The sequence below is a fragment of the Falco rusticolus genome, chromosome 6, assembly GCF_015220075.1.
Source record: "Falco rusticolus isolate bFalRus1 chromosome 6, bFalRus1.pri, whole genome shotgun sequence".
In the NCBI taxonomy this organism is placed as follows: domain Eukaryota; kingdom Metazoa; phylum Chordata; class Aves; order Falconiformes; family Falconidae; genus Falco; species Falco rusticolus.
Window position 1 is genome coordinate 46,294,137 of NC_051192.1, and position 17,041 is coordinate 46,311,177.

At 40.8% G+C, this 17,041-nt stretch overlaps 1 protein-coding gene across 1 annotated transcript in view; it reads right to left on the minus strand.

The window, feature by feature from the left end:
* Positions 1 to 17,041, minus strand: part of UST (uronyl 2-sulfotransferase) — a 166,385-nt gene that overhangs the window by 68,886 nt on the left and 80,458 nt on the right. Inside the window, exon 4 of the mRNA XM_037392589.1 lies at positions 9,693 to 9,772. Coding sequence (XP_037248486.1) covers positions 9,693 to 9,772 — 80 coding nt within the window. The remainder of the gene's footprint in view (positions 1 to 9,692; positions 9,773 to 17,041) is intronic.

Consider the following 17,041-nt stretch of genomic DNA (forward strand, 5'->3'; position numbering starts at 1 on the left):
GTCCCTTTATCTCTGCAGAACTTTTTTAACATAAAATTCAAAAGTGTTATCATAGTCACCTCTTTCCCAATCTTCTCTATTTTTTTCTTCTCTGCCCTTTCAATCTTTCCTCATAGGTAAATTTTTTATATATCTGATCATTTGCTATACTCTCTTTTGGACTCCTTTGGAGTAATCAACATCTTTCTTAAATTACTCCCAAACTGGTAACATTATCTATAGCGTGGATGTGAGCACGGAAACCAAACGACAGTAAAAAAAAAAAAAAAAAAAAAAAAAAAAAGGATACTTTAGGCATTATGCCGGATCCCACCATAAGTAACTAAATTTCAAGCAACCATCTCTATTCTGAAAATATTTTATTACCAGCTGAATGAAAGCTAAAATGTCTATTATGCAAAAAACACAGGAAATCTAGGGAAATAAAATTTAAATCAGATAACCTAAAAATCTGTGGACTCACCACAGAGCAATGTTTTTTTTAAAAAAAAAACCAAAACACCACGACCAAAAAAACCCCTTAGACCATACAAAGGTCAAACTGCATAGCAGATTTGTGCTTAGCCTTCCATCAAGTCACAGTTAAAAAACATCATTACACACTCACATCATTAAAAAAAATGTAGTATAAAAAAAAGAAAAAATATGCAGGAGGGATTACAGCACCATGTGGCCATTCATGAAATGTGTACTTTACAAGGCAGACCTCACATGACGGTAGAAAGTGTTTCATGATGTGTTAGTAAAAAGTGTGGATTATAATGAACACACATAAAGACACAGTGTTAAGGCTGTGCACATAAGTTTAGCTGACATTTCCCTACTTTTAAGAGCTTACCAAGAGGGTAATAATTTTTTGTTACCATGTTTTTAATGACATTTCCTAGGTGTGTATGGTTTTTTTTAAAAGGAGAAAAAAATCCTCAACATGAAACCACTTCAGTAGATAATCTTAGGCTGCGATCATTGTTCGGAGTTGTTGACTCAAGGATGAATTTGAAGAGCCCGATTCCTTCCCACAGCTGACCTGTACAGAATCAGTACAAGCTGCCTAAACTACTGCCATTCACACAAAGTATGCCTGAATTTGCACTGGAAGGGTCATGGACGTTCAGCATCTTGTTATGCTAGCTCCACACATTTGCCCAGCACACTATTTTCAAAAGCTAGTGAAGCACTGTTAACACACATAATAGGCATGTTCTGCAAAGCATCTATGCTCTGTGTGGTATTACCGGTTCCAGAAAAAGGCAGAAACAAGAATACTGAAGTTATTAATAAACCTGAAATAAACCTGTGAAAAACATCCCATGACTGTTGTAAGTCAATGAAAAGAGCATCACAGAATCACCCTGATTTTATCAGCCTCTTACCAGTCTATTAAAAAATGTAAAAGTTAAATTCTATTGCCAAATCAATGGACCAAAGACATATACATAGGCTAACTTATGGCAAAGCAAGATATTTATTTGCCTTAAAAAATGGTGAATATATCATCCAACCCTTACAAATGATCAACAGGCTAAAATGCAAGACTTCCAAACACCACGCTGTCAGCAGAGTGTGCTCCGGCTTTCAAACACACAGCTCCTTCATCACACAACATATAACCAAGTTCATTCCTTCCGATTCACCTCCTTTTTGTTTGTTGGCTACAGACACATTTTACAGACCCCAAGAACAAGGAACGCTGTAATGACAAAGTGCTGTGTTAAAATGCAATTTTTAGAGCTGCTTCTGCATGAGAAAAAAACACAAAACTGATGAGTAACAAAAAACCATGAACAATACTCAGAAACTAAGTTTAGCTTTGGGTTTATCCAGATGGGAAACTCTCTTGGTTTATCTCTGTCTTCATACAACATGTGATTCACTGCTACCCATAATTCAGAATTCAAGTCAGAGTTGAAGGAAAGCGTCCAAACTGATCAGTACTGCTGCAGGTGACACTGTCTGCTGCTATAGCAGTCTGATGTACTCATTTTTATTAGGTAGTGTTGGCCATTATGTCTGTTTAAAAAGTAATATAAAAAAATAAATAAATCAGTAAAGCTGATAACAGACTGTCTACCAAAAAAAACACTTTTCAAGAAAAACAAGAACTTTATACAATAACTCTGCTAATGAATAACAGAAACCCAAAAATATTTCTCATGTTATTCCAGGGACTAAAAAGCAAGTACCTTCCCAAGCAGAAAGACAAAACAGATGTTTCTCTCCTCCCCAAAACCTCTCATGAACTGAGCAAGAGGCAGAGCTGGGGCTGGCATCCCAAGCAGGGCACAGCGAGGTGGCCGCTGGCTGTGGCCCAGCAGAAGGTCCAGCAGCACTGTTTTGCTTGGCTTTCCCTTCAGCAGACGCACCTGCAGCAGTGTGGCTGTCTCTGAGTCTTCTACTGGCCTTCCAAATTTGCTTTGAAACTGGCCAAAAGGTTCAGAAATTACTTAGCCATTAGGTGTGGGGGAAACTGGAAAGATACACAGAGCAGCTGGAACAGTTGTATGAGTCTTATTTTCTTAGAAAATTATGCTAAAAGTGTTGTCCCCTCCCCTCAAGCACATGCACACCTATGCTAAATACATGCTGCAGATATTAAACTGCTGCTGAACCGAAGAAGGCAGCAGCCTGACAGCGCAGAAGGGATGGCTCCTCGTATACTAATGCTGGGCAATAATTCACCCTGGCTTTGAACAAGTAAGATTACTAAACTGAAATACAAGGGCTAATTAAAATGTAAGATTAAATTGACTCCATGCTTTATCTCTGCATCTCCTTACCACATCATAGGAAATTTTAAAGGAGATCACTCCCCAGCGGCCTGTAACTACTGCAGAAAGTAAAGAAATCATAGCTCCAGTAAGACATGAAAAAGCCTGTTTCTCTCTTTGGGTGGTCTTTTTAATGCTTCTCCCTCCTATGACTTTACCCTGATCTAATCAGCCAGCCTTTAAACAAGCAAAAGTCACGCAGCAGTCACTGACAGAGGCACATTTGTAAGTTTTTACACGTTCCCCTGTAACATTCATTTACCCCACCACAGGAGGGAGCAGCCAAGCTTCCAGCTCTGCCTGAACCAGAGTCCATAAGTGCGTGCTTGGACCATAACAGTTCAGTGTCGGAGGGAGGAAAGCTGCCTTCCCATGTCCTAAACGTGAATTGTGCAATTATCCCCATCCCTGACCCAAAATTGTGGCCTCACCAACCCCTGTGCGTTCTTGCAAACGTTTTTTCTGCTTCTCTGAAATCTCTGACACACCAAAGACCTTGAGTTGCAGCCCAAAGACTGTTACAGTTACTTAATTCAGCAGAAGATTACTAAGAGGTCAAGCGGGGCTATTCCAGCTTCAGGATTCTTCCTGCTTCATTTTTTCTCAGGCTAAATAAATAGATGACAAGCAGCATTTATGATAAAGCACAGCAAACAACCTGCAGCTATCCTGAAATAGCTTTTTGTCTCTCTGCAGGTTATTCTAGTTCTTCACAGCTTCTGCACTCTAACACTGTACTGCTTGGATCTACCAACAAGAACTGCAATCTCAGCAGATATATCAGCATATATATCTTTACCAGCTTAGAGTAGAGATATTCTTTAATATTCACTTCTGATTAATATTTTGGATGCTTTTCCAAGCAACACTAATATATAAACTTCAACTCAGAAAGAGAAAAAAAAATATCAGTATTTTCACTAATTTAATGGCTCTCACACTTTTTAAATACATGCAGCATTGACTTTGAAAAGGAATTGGAACATGACAAAGATAAATGGTGGCTGTCATCCTGGTCCTGCAACATGCCCTTTTCAGGCACACAGCCCTGCATGGAGGCAAACCTCCTAAATTCCTGAGTATGCACAAGTGGAGGTGGGTGTCTCTGCCCTGCGCACTACAGACCACAGCACAGGTTATGACTGACAACTTCTACAGCTCCTTAGGTATGTGACAAAAAAAGGTTTTTGTTTTTTTGGTGTGTGTGTGTGTGTATGGTTTTTTAAACATAGACCAACGCACCCCAAGAGTACAAATACACACACCAAGGGAGATTTTCTTTTCCATATTTTTCTACTTCATAACATCCACTGCAGTCTCACAGCAGCTTGTAATTTTGCAGATTTCATGTCATTATTTTTTTTTCCCCTTGGTTAACACATTGAAGAATAATGAAGGCCATTTCTACAGAATGGGAAATGTCAGCCTGGTAAACAGTGATCAGGAAAGGATCTAGGAAACACACGAGAAAAACAACTTGCCCTGAAAGTCCAGATTGCTGTGGCCCAACTGTATCTTTAGAAGGTATAAGCACAGTGACTGCATTCTACCATACACAGCATTAGTGAAGCTGATACAGGTCCAGAGCACGGTTTTGATGCTTGCACTTAATAAAGACTATGGGACAAGTGGAGAAGTTTCAGAGAAGGGTCACAGGGTTATTACATGGATGAGGAAAACACCTGCTGGCAAGAGGCTTGAGAGTACCATGGAACAAAAGAAGCATTCCAGTCAATAAAGAGCAAAAGCCAGAGCAATTCATGTTAGAAATTAGCCACAATAATTTGACAGTAAAGTTGGCAGACAAATGGAACCAAGTGCCTAAGGAGGTGGCAGAGGTGGTGTAACACAATGCCTTCAAACATAGCCTGGATGACTATTTCATGGAAGACTTCTGAGAAATATACTCCTTTTCCAATCAACAGCAAGAAAATCCCATGCTGGGCTAGCCTCAGCAGCCACAGCCAGTATGAAACCAAAAAGCACCTAAATGCTTACCTCTGTGTATAAGAACATTTTCAAGTAGGGTTGTAAGAAAGAAGTCAGGTATAGAGAGGTCAGTCCAGCATTTAGGGTGAAATGAGTAGGACACAACAACCACAGAGCCGTAATGAAAAGCCTTGACCCAGGAATCACAAGTAAAGGATAATCAATAAACAGCACCACCTTCCCTAAAAGAAACGTTCCTGAAATGGACTGGATTGAGTAGCCACCCTCCCGAGGCACTGGGTTGTCTCCTAAAGCTAGCCCTAGTGCACTGGACTAGGAACACAAGCCGCAAACCCCTGGAAATAAAAGCCGTTCCTGTAACAAGTGCTACGTAGAAATTCAATCACATCAAGGAAAAGCAAGAAACTTATACTTTTATCTTCTGTTTGAAGCTGCAATGAATTAATTAATGTCTGTGAAAATTCACTTAAGATTTGCTTCAATGCATCCTTTTAAGATTTATCTTTTTGTCTGCCTCTGCACTACTTTGAGTTGAGAAAAGATAGTATTGAACTAAAAGATGAAGACAAGGAGAGTAAATGAGGATTTATTTACTCAGCTGAACCAGCAGGGCCTCTTAAAACACTGTTCAAAACCAAACGAAAAACAGCCCTGGCAAGCAGTCAGGTCAGGAAGAGATTATCAAGTTCTTCAAAATTTGTTCAGCAAAACTAATGGTGCCCCAGAAACATGCATGTGCTCAAATTCACCACTAAAGGCTTAGCTCACTTCCACTAGAAAGTTTTTTCTGGAAAGATGACAGGCTTCCTTTTTTTTTTCAGTTCAAGACAATTATAAGTAAATGCTGTGATGCTCTGCTGAATAATCTGAGAGGTTTAATGCTGACAGGTTTATATTATAAGCAGGTGCAGGGTGCAAAGCGGGGAAATCCAAGCAATCTGTCATTGCTGCTATTCACATCAGTGATGTTAAACAAAAATGGAGTTTATTTTTCTTACTACTGTTTGGGAAGCTGAGAAGCACCAATAAGCACCAACAGGTATGAGGAAAAGGCTGAGGTACTTAATGCCTTCTTTGCCTCAGTCTTTAATAGTAAGATCAGTTGTTCGCCAGGTGCCCAGCCCCCTGAGCTAGAAGACAGGGAGCAGAATGAAGCCCCCATAATCCAAGGGGAAATGGTCAGTGACCTGCTACAGCACTGAGACACACAAAAGTCTATGAGGTGTGATGGGATCCACCCAAGGGTACTGAGAGCTGGCAGAAGTGCTCACCAAGCCACTTCCAATCACTTATCTGCAGTCCTGGCTAACTGGGGAGGTCCCGGTGGACTGGAAGTTAGCAAATGTGATGCCCATTACAAGAAGGACAGGAAGGAGGATCCGGGGAACTACAGGCCTGTCCTGTCCTCAGTGCCAGGGAAGGTTATGGAGCAGATTGTCCTGAGTGCCACCACACAGCATGTACAGGACAACCAAGGGACCAGGCCTGGTCAGCACAGGTTTATGAAAGGCAGGTCCTGCCTGAAGAACCTGTTCTCTTTCTATAACAAGGTGATCCACTTAGTAGATGAGAGAAAGGCTGTGGATTTTGTCCACTCAGACATTAGTAAAGCCTCTGACACTGTCTGCTACCACATTCTCCTGGAGAAACTGGCTGCTCATGGCTTGGATGGGCGTGCTCTGTGCTGGGTGAAAAACTGGCTGGACAGCTGAACCCAAAGAGTGGTGGTGAATGGAGTTACATCCAGCTGGTGGCTGGTCACAAGTGGTGTTCCCCAGGGCTCTGTACTGGGGCCAATTCTGTCTGATATCTTTATCCATGATCTGGACAAGGAGATGGAGTGCACCCTCACTAAGTTTGCAGATGACACAAGCTGGGTGGGAGCGTTGATCTGCTTGAGGGCAGGAGGGCTCTGCAGAGGGACCTGGACAGGCTGGATGGGCCCAGCCAACTGCATGAGGTTCAACAGGGCTCAGTGCCGGGTCCTGCACCTGGGTCACACCAGCCCCACACAGCGCTACAGGCTGGGACAGAGCGGCTGGAAAGGGCCTGGTGGGAAAGGGCCTGGGGGTGCTGGGTGACAGCCACGAGCATGAGCCAGCAGTGTGCCCAGGTGGCCAAGGGGGCCAACAGCGTCCTGGCTGGTGTCAGAAGCAGTGTGGCCAGCAGGACGAGGGCAGTGATCGCCCCCCTGTACCCGGCACCGGTGAGGCCGCACCTGGAACCCTGTGTTCAGGTGGGGGCCCCTCACTGCAAGGCAGACACTGAGGTGCTGGAGCGTGTCCAGAGACGGGCAACGGAGCTGGGGAAGGGTCTGGAGCACAAGTCTTAGACAAGAGGAGGCTCAGGGGCACCCTGTTACTCTCTACAACTACCTGGAAGGAGGCTGTAGTGAGGTGGGTGTCGGTCTCTTCTCCCAAGTAACAAGTGACAGGATGAGAAGAAATGGCCTCAAGTTGTGCCAGGGAAGGTTTAGACTGGGTATTGGGAAAAGTTTCTCCACCGAAACGGTTGTCAAGCATTGGAACAGGCTGCCCAGGGAAGTGGTTGAGTCACCATCCCTGGAGGCATTTAAAAGATGTGTAGATGTGGCACTTAGGGACATGGTTTAGTGGGGGACTTGGCAGTGTTAGGTTAACAGTTGGACTCGATGATCTGAAAGATCTTTTCCAATGTAAATGATTCTGTGTTTCTAGGATTCCAAGTGAAAGCAAAGCAGACTCTTGCTTTGCATGATTCTGCTTACATTTTCTCTGCTGCTCTAGCACCTTGGTGACATACTCTAAATGGCTTAACCCAATCCCTACAGATCTTGAAAGCACGCAAGCACAGAAGTGGAAGAGGTTCCTTTTATCGAAACAGTGACCTTGGAGCTTACCAAAAGAGTAGCAAAGATAACATCTGCGATGGCTGCTCACGGCAAGCTGCCATCTGTCAGCCAGAAAATACTACATCGATACTTTGACCCATATTCTTTTTGGTTTCTGGGGTATTGCGTGGCTTTTATGTTGAGCTGGCAGAAAAGCTGGAGCAAATGGGAAGACCAGTATTCCATAGATAATTTGAATTCAGCTATCCACTAGAAATGGTCTATAAATGAATAATTTCAAAAAAAACCCAAACAAAAAATCAAGCATAACTAAACCACTTTCACAATATTGTAATATTTATAATGAGTACTTAAAAACATTCTTGAAATTTCTGCAAAATCAATACTTAACACTCCAGATCCTAATGAAATCAATTAAAAAAAAATAATCACCCTAGAATTAAGGAACAGAGTAAATATTCAACGTGGTACTTCACTGTTAGGTGTAACTGCCAACAAATTTTGAAACTAAAGACTAAAACTCTCAAAAATTATTAATTTTTCAGAAAACAGTAGGAATTGTTAAACCAATAGTAAGCAGTGTTGATGCACTTCAATGACGTCTCATTTAAAAGACTCATCAGACTTTTCACTATTCTACAGCTACCAGTTAAACCAACATAAACTGAAAAAATGTTTTTCGGGTTTGCAAGGAACAGCCAAAATACTGCAAAAACTTTTATACATCTTATATAATTTTAATGTATTTTCAGAAATTTGTATTGAAAAAAAAAGTAGATATTTCATCTCATGGATACACAACAGGAGCAACATGTTACTTATGTGGCTAGGATGTACCATATGTATGGAAAATGGTATCTTGGGAAGAGCAAGAGTTAATCATGTTCATCTTTTTCTCACATACCTAATGTTGCACACCATCTCTGAAAAATCAGTTTAATCAAGAAACATCCCTTTGACCCTCAGGTATGGCTACTTGTTTGATCAGACAGAAGAGATCATTTACCCAAGGTGTTAAATCCTATTCTAATGAGTTTTATACTTTAAAGATAATAAATTAGAAACAGAACTCTCATGGAATCAGAACAGAAAACACAGACAATCAGAATTTTGTTTAACTCTTCTTGTTTTCATGTGATGAAATTATGCCCATAGTGAAATTATATATCAATTGATATATATATATCAATGAATTTCCAACTGCTCAAAATATTTTGTTTTCTAAAAATCCAAAACTAAACAACAGCCCCCTCCTCAAGTGTTATAATTTCCTTCTACACTCTCTACCTATGCCTAGACCCATACATTCAAAGGACGTGCACTGACATCACCACATAAACAAAATGCTGGGAAGTTAGGTAAGCTCTTACAAAGATCTGCAGAAAAATTTTTTATCTAAATATAAGGAGTCCAACCTAGTGGCACGGATGGCATGGTTCCTGAATATAATTTCCAAATTAAATTTACAGCTTGGGCAATAACCATCTGCAGTCAGCTTTAACCCCTGTGTCCTGGCTAAATGCTAACTAGCATCACTCGTTCACATCCTTCCAAAAATTCCTCAGAAGTTTCATCCAAATGCAATTTTCTTCACATTCTGTACTATAAATGTCTCTAGAGTCTTGCTACATACTTTTAAATAGCTGTCAGAAGGGACTGCACTCCCATGATACAGAGCATAATCCATTTGCATGGTTTATAAACACTTCCATATCCTGTGGAATGGGGACTATTTTGTCAGAACAAAATTAAATTGGTTAAATTGGTGAAGAGTCATTCCAGGTAAAATATTAATGAACTCAGTAGAGTTTTCAGTCTTGTATTAGTATCTGGCTATACAGAGATAAAACATTCACAAGTGTGCCGCCACTTTTAAAACACAAGTGCACAGTTTAAAGACCCAAATTACCATCTCATGGACGTTGGCTGGAAAAGTTGTAAACCAAGATCATCTTGGAGGCAAAGGCATGCAACAGCATCCTGGCTTTTCACAAACGTGCTGTACATAACTGTCCTATAGCAAACAGAGCACGGGAAAAAAACCTCCAACTTCTGAACATGACTTCCAGTGCCAGAAAGGGGGAAGGAAAGTACATAGTATTAGAAAACAATGAAAAATACTTTTGATTCAAAAAATGCCTTACCTTGAGAAGTTGAGGAAATGTACATGTCTGGTGAATAAATAGGGCTGCTCAGCAGTGCTTATGTTTTTAATCAATTCCATCTAAAAAGAATTAAGAAATCATTTTATTTTCCATGTTACATCAATGCACATTTTGACACAACCACAACTCTCAAACAACACACGATGATATAATTTTCAAGTCTGAATTACTCAGAAAGTCCTTCCCCACTATCCCTCCCAAACACTGTCAATAACATGGCACGACTACTATTTCGTGTTGAAGCATGAAAGGTTAAGCTGCAGACATGCTCCTGCTATCATGGAGCTTATGTACTTTCAGAAGTGGCTATCAGTTTGAGGAAAGGCATAAACTAAAGGAAAAATCTAAACCCTGCCTAAATCTGCACCAGAGCTTTGCAAATGACACTGGTTGATTCACCAGAATGTCAAAATGTAAAATGTCTGAAACTATGACAGAAAGTGGGAGCTGAGTCCATGACCAGTTTCATGTAACAACAAAAATTGCCAAAACACTGATTGATTTGCCTGTTTAAATACAGAGATCAGCACTTGCCATTCCTTTTACTACTACAGCAAATTAAGAGTACAAATTAAATGGGCATTTTTTAAAAGATGTTGTTAAGTTCTAGTTCAGGCGCATTCACATAATTTTAATTTTAAAAAATAAAAAAAATATTTAAATTTGCAGGCCATTATAATGGAATAATGTAAACAGCATATATTGAAGACTGTGCAGCATGGATATGAAAATCTATGTTGCATAAGCCGAGCTTTAGCTATGAGCTAGAAGAAATTAGTCTAATGGAGTGTCTGATGGAACATCACACTAAAGAGTCAATGTGTCCTGGTTAATTTTGCTTCCTTAATATTAATTTCCTAAGATTTACTTTCAGATTTTCTGTTCTGTGCTCAATTGTGGGCTATATTGTAGACACTGAAATGATAGGTTTATTGATTTTACAAACTGGGTAGTAGGAAGTAATACAGAAAGTAACAGAAATTCATAAACTTGGGGGAAAAAAAGAGATAACAGAAAGTGAACCAAATATTCTGGTTTGAGTCATATCAATTCATGTACTAAATTTAAATATAATCAAGGAGACATTAATTAAAAAAAATATCTATTTCTTAAAACTTGAATGCTACAGCTGATGTAGACAAAATAAGGGAAAACATGGGGTCCAGCCTGTCATGTGGTCATGGACTGGCATGTGATAAGTTAAAAGCCTGAAGAGCATGGTAGAAAATTATGTCCGTGCCATAACAAATAATAAACTACATTTAAGGGACAGCAATTGTCTTTTTTCCCTCCCCTTCTATTTTCTGGTTTCAATATACTGATATTTTGCCATTTTTTTATACCGTGTGTCACATTTTACTGCTTCTCATCCATCTTTCATTCTGGTTTTTTTCATAGGACACATAACCTGCCGCCTTCTTTCAGACAACACAAGCTATTGCCATTTAAATTCTAGGACCGAATAAAAAAGTACACATACTAATGGGCTTTTCTCTACTTTTCCTCTGCCTTCAATAATTTTATACACATACATGTATGATGACCACTGAAGCAAACAGTTCAGTTTGTCCATCTTCTCAGGATGGATCCTCTCCTGTCAAACTAGTTGGAGTGCATCAAGGCATATTAGGTATAGACCTTGTATATTAAGGTCTATTAGGTCTGAGAAAGGCTGTAAACCCAATGGAATGGAACATAAAGAAGAGGAGACTGCCAAAAGAAAGCAACATGAAAGGAAAAAAATCCCCAAGAGAAAACAGAGAGATGTGTGATTTAAAAAAAAAAAAAAAAAAAAAAGAGACAGGAAGGAAATGGCCCCCCTGATTTAGTCATATATGGACCCTGGACTGTTAGATTCAAGTACAAACAGGACTTTATACAGTTCCTTCAGTACAATATAAATGCTATGAGCACGAAATTCATAAACCTGAAGAGCAGAACTTGCCCAGACCGGAATTAGAAAGTCCAGGAAACTGCAGTAATTGGCACAAAGTAATCGAGCGGTTTTTTTTTTAATGATCTGAAGAGATAAAGGTTTTCCTAGCAAACCAAACAAGCTGACATTTCTTTAGGACTAGTAACTCTGCCAAAAAATTATATTCATTCATCTTGCGAATGAAACAAGGGGAGACTCTAGAGGCTGGGTATCAGATGTCTCAATTGTCGTCTTTTTTTTTTTTTTTTTTAACCCAGACAAGTTACAGGAGAAGCAAAGTATGTAGAACTGTATGAAGCTTTATTGGCATTTTACCTGCGTTATTCTATCTGCAGGAAGGAAGGAAGGAAGGGAGGAAGATGGCAGAAGGAAGTCATTGATATGGGATAAAAACTCTTATTCATGCCGCTACAGTCACCACTCTAATCCCATTTTGGAATAAATGAGAAAACATCATTAGAATATAAATATGGAGACATAAAGTTAGTATACCCATTCAAAGTAATCCCGCTGAGTTTAAAAAGACAGGCAGCTTTAATGTAATACCGCTAGATAAACCTGTGTGTATGGGTACATGTGAGTGTTACAGAGTACCACATGCCTCCCTGGCCCCTCAGCTCTCCCTGGGGCTGGTACCAATTTGCTAATGCCAGGCACATTCACATTACACCACCACTACATTTCCCACTGCACTGCGCCTGATGTCAGTGTCAGGCTTGTGTCAAACTGCTGTTAGACTAGCACAGGCACTTCTGCCTCGGGAGCAAAGAGAGCAGGACAGCATCTGGCTCTTGCCTTTTTTTAATCTCTTGCTATCAAACCCAATCTCTTGAGCTATGATAATAGCTAACTCCAAAGCAGACACAGAATTTTGTTTCAACTTAAAGTACCTTCATATTTAGACACTTAATGATCAACTGGACTTGTAAGCAGATGTGGATAAAGCTACAACATGATATGAACAAACAAGCAAAAAACATTCTTTAAAAATCCTGCCAAAAGGGTAAGTAAGACTCAACAGAAACAACACACAGATGTCAGGAGGGAAAAATAAATAACTGTAATAGCTCACGGCCACATGAAATTGTGGCCGTATTTCCCAGAGGCCTCCCTCTGATCCCACTATGCTGAACTGATTTCAGTCTAACAAGCCAAACGTATTGCTCAGGAATACCTAGGGATCTGACCCTCTTAAGATGTTGTTAAAAGGGGGGAAAAAAAAAAAAAGAAAATCTTCCAACGTTTCCCAGAAGAGTAAGATCTCTAGTGGGTTTTTTTGTTTGTTTCTTTTTTGTTAGTTTGTTTTGTTGAGGCTTATTATTTTTTATTTTTTAACAAGATGGTCAGCGTAGAGGACCCACAGAGAGTAACAGCGAGCAGAAGATGAGAGCTAAGGAAAGGAAGTACCTTTGGATGGGATGAGTGACGAAGGAGAGAGAGAGGTACATACAAGCACAGGTGATCTAGGAGATAGTCTTGAACCAACATAAGTTGGAGAAGAGAAGAAAAGGCACAAGCAGCAGAAGAACTACCCTGGCAAACACCATAAGGAGAGAGATGAACCAGATCACATCCATGTTTGGTGGGATAAGCTGTAGAATATTCTGAGGAATCCTGAAAGGAGCACATGCCCACTAGGATAACGGTCCATAAAGAGCCATTCCTCTTTCTCACTGCTGCCCCGAGCTCTCCTGTGGGAGTTAGGCTGTTTCAGTGAAACAGTGCTGAGAAAGATAGTAATTTGCTTTTGAAGTGAGTAATTCCACTAGAGAGTTAATGCTGCTAAAAAAGGATCCAGGGAGAGGGAAATGCCAGGACATAAAGAGTGTGCAGGGAGGGACAGGCAGTGACACCCTGCACCCATGTGCTCGCATCCAGCAGTGGAGCCCATGTCACAGCCCAGCCACGTCAGCTTGACTGCTGGGCAAAAGCGAACCGAAAGTACTGGGTGCACTATGCTCCCTGAGGGAAGGGGGGAGTCTGCAGAGATGCTGAAACACAGCAAGCAGTTGCAAAGGTCTCTGTGCTGTGGTCAACACACATTTGCTGTCATTCCACCTCTCCCCCTCAAACACCCGCTGCTTGTAAGGAACAGTCTTTAGCCTAAATGCTGATTTGCTCCCTAGCATAACATCTTTCTGCCACAGTGATTCCTTGCTTAAGTTTTTACTCTCATTTTTTCTCCAAAATCCATTTTCTACATTAGCTTTTGAACAGGACATTTAAAGAAAACCAGTTCTGCAAACAGAGGCAATCCCATAAATCACAAGCTACTTCCGAATCTTCAAGCCGTCCTGAGCAAGAACACCATGAGGCAATACCCTCAAGGGGAAAGAGGTTTCCTTAGTCTACTGTCCTACACTACCACTGTAGGATCTCTTCAGCTGGCCATGCTGAAGAAATCAAACCCTAATGGCTCAGCATCATCCGTGTATTTGTACTCTGCTGCTGCTGCATTGTAAATAACAATCCAGCAGATGGCACAGCGAAATGACTCCGAGAGAGACTGGATGGGGCCCCTCCCCGAAAGGGGAGAAACGTGGATGGCTTTGCTCCAGCCACAGCATTGTTCCTGCACAAAAACTCAACTCAGGCTTGCCAGAGAGAGGACACCTTCTTTCCCTCTTTTGGAAATGGCCAGCCTCCCACACTGACTGCTCAGAGCAGCCCCATTTGGTTCAGGATTTGCAATAGGTAAATTCTACTGGGAACAAAAATTAGTAATCGGATAATAATGCCCACCCAGATATCAGCCAAAATTGTGTGTATCATCAGCCAAAGCTGCTTTATTTCACTGGAAGAATCCGAGGTCAAAACGTATAAAAACAATGAGGCAACTGGGATTCTTCAAGTGAGGTCAGCTGGATCACACTATGGTCTACACTAACACTGGTACAAACAGGAAAAAACATAAGTATCTCTGTGTCTGTCTATCTTCTGAGTTCTTTACTTTCTTCTACTGTTTTCAGTCTCTACTGAAGACATGTAGGGTCCAGGAGGCACAAGTATCTACAGGTATTTGGTATATCACTTTCATCTTGGTATTCATTTCTATAAACAACTCACAGGAATGAGACTACATCTTCATTTTCAGCTCTCAAAAACTTGGAACGGTTTCAAGAACTTCTTCAGCTCCCCAAGCTGCTATGATCAATTTTCTGTCTTTATAAGCGTTTAAGAAAAAATAGTGATGGATTTTTAGTGTATTAAAGCTGGCTGCACGGCCACAAGGACGGGTGCTAGAATGAAACCAAATGAGGGTAAACTATCAATTAGTCCCATATGTGACTGGTATTTGTGTATCTATAAACATACTCATTTTTACTTCTCTGAATGCAAAAAAAAAAAATGGGGGTGGGGAAGGAGGTCAGGGAAGGGGAAGAATTAGTTTTGCAACAGTTTGTGTGTCATTTTAAAGCCATATCAATTAGACTGGCTTTGTATACATGGATATTACGTATTATTTTCTGTATTTAAATTAACTGAAAATATTATAGTAAATCTAAGGCAAAATTAACTCATCTATTCCCAGAACTCACTCCCTTATGCCCATAGATGTTCAAAGGTTGCACTTCTAATTGATGACAGGCACACATAATTTGGAAAAATTTCTTAGCAGGAAGGAGCTTGGAAAATGCAATGAGAATATGGATTCTATTATGTGCAATCCCCGCAGTCATTAAGAACACCTAGGTCCTTACCTTTATTTAACAGCAGCAGACTGCATAAGCTAAATATTTACAGAAAAGCCTTGGATGGATCAGGGCTTTAACTAAACACAGGACAAATGACTGAAGGGAGAGAGACATATCTTGTGCGAGAAGTCCATGCTCACACTGGGAGCCTACAGCCCAGCCCAGCTCTCTTTTCTGTCATTCCAATGCCTGGAGCCTGAGACCATCCATTCTCTTAACTTCCTCTTGTGTACACCACATCAAAGGTGGGAGAAATAATTTATTTTTTCATATTCTGCTCATAAGAAATGAGAAGACAACTATAAATACCCTGAATAACACAACAGTTACTGTCTCTGGGCATGCTTCCTGGCAAGCATAGGCACTTTTCAGCAAAAGTACTCATTATCAACCTATTGTAACCATATAAATAAGCCATAAATTAAAACAAGGAGACCTTATCATTCTCTACTACTGCCTGAAAAGAAGTTGTAGTGAGGTGGGTGTTGGGTCTCTTCTCCCAAGTAACAAGTGACAGGACAAGAGGAGACGGCCTCGAGTTGTGCCAGGGGACATTTAGATTGGATATTAGAAAAAATTTCTTCACTGAAATGGTTGTCAATCATTGGAACAGGCTGCCCAAGAAGTGGTTGAGTCACCATCCCTGGAGGCATTTAAAAGACATGCAGATGTGGTACTTCGGGACATGGTTTAGTAGTGGACTTGGCAGTGTTAGGTTAACTGGACTTGATCTTACATGCCTTTTCCAACTTAAATGATTCTATGATGGTCTAAGTTATAGTAGTATGTGTGTGTATGTACATATATATATATACACACACAGAATAAATCATCAGCTCTGTAGCGATACATACAGCACCATCTGTGCTCCAGTGTCTAGTAACTGGATAAACAACTTCTGGAGTGCAAAAGGTAATGCAGATATTTATCCTCTGTGTATTGGCTGCATCAAAAATAAGTCTGGGCCTCTCTGGAATCTCCACATACTGGACTAAAGCACAGAAGACTGTTGAGATGTGATCTTGTGTCACGTTTAACAAAGGACAATCCACCTATCAGAGAAAGGCAGAACAGAACTGAAGCAAAATTGCTGATGAGAGTGAAAGCTGATGATTATTAATACCTGAAAGATTTTTAGGTTTCATGATACATATCCTAATCAACAATGTTTTTCATTGAGTTTCAGTTGAAACAAAACCTAAACAACATGAAATGCAAAGGCTGTCATACCACAGAAATCCCTTATCCTATATCCTACAGTTAAGCAGAAAAACTAATCAGGCAGGCTCTGTAGCACACGATAGTTTGACCACAATGAGATGGGACCATGTTGCGAACTCCCCAGGCGCCATGACGCTGCTAGTAGGATACACAGAGGGATGCTGCAGAAGCCCAGGGCTTTCCTTAGCCACAAGCAGGGGCGGTGGGGGGACACTGTCCTCCCACACAGCCTTTTACTGCAGTGCTGCACCCAGCTGTGCACAGAAGCCTTCGGGCTGGTGTGGCAGCCCTGGCCGCCTGGTCCCCACCTCAGGCTGAACTTGAGTGCTGTGTGGGGTCAGATGAGCCAGCTGCCAGTGGGAGCTAAATGGCCACCTTGGAAGGGAGGAATGTGGGACCTGCAGGAACAAGATCTGCTCCCAAATTTCCATTTGGAATAAACTGCTATACCTAAAGTAACAAGCCTATGCTCATAA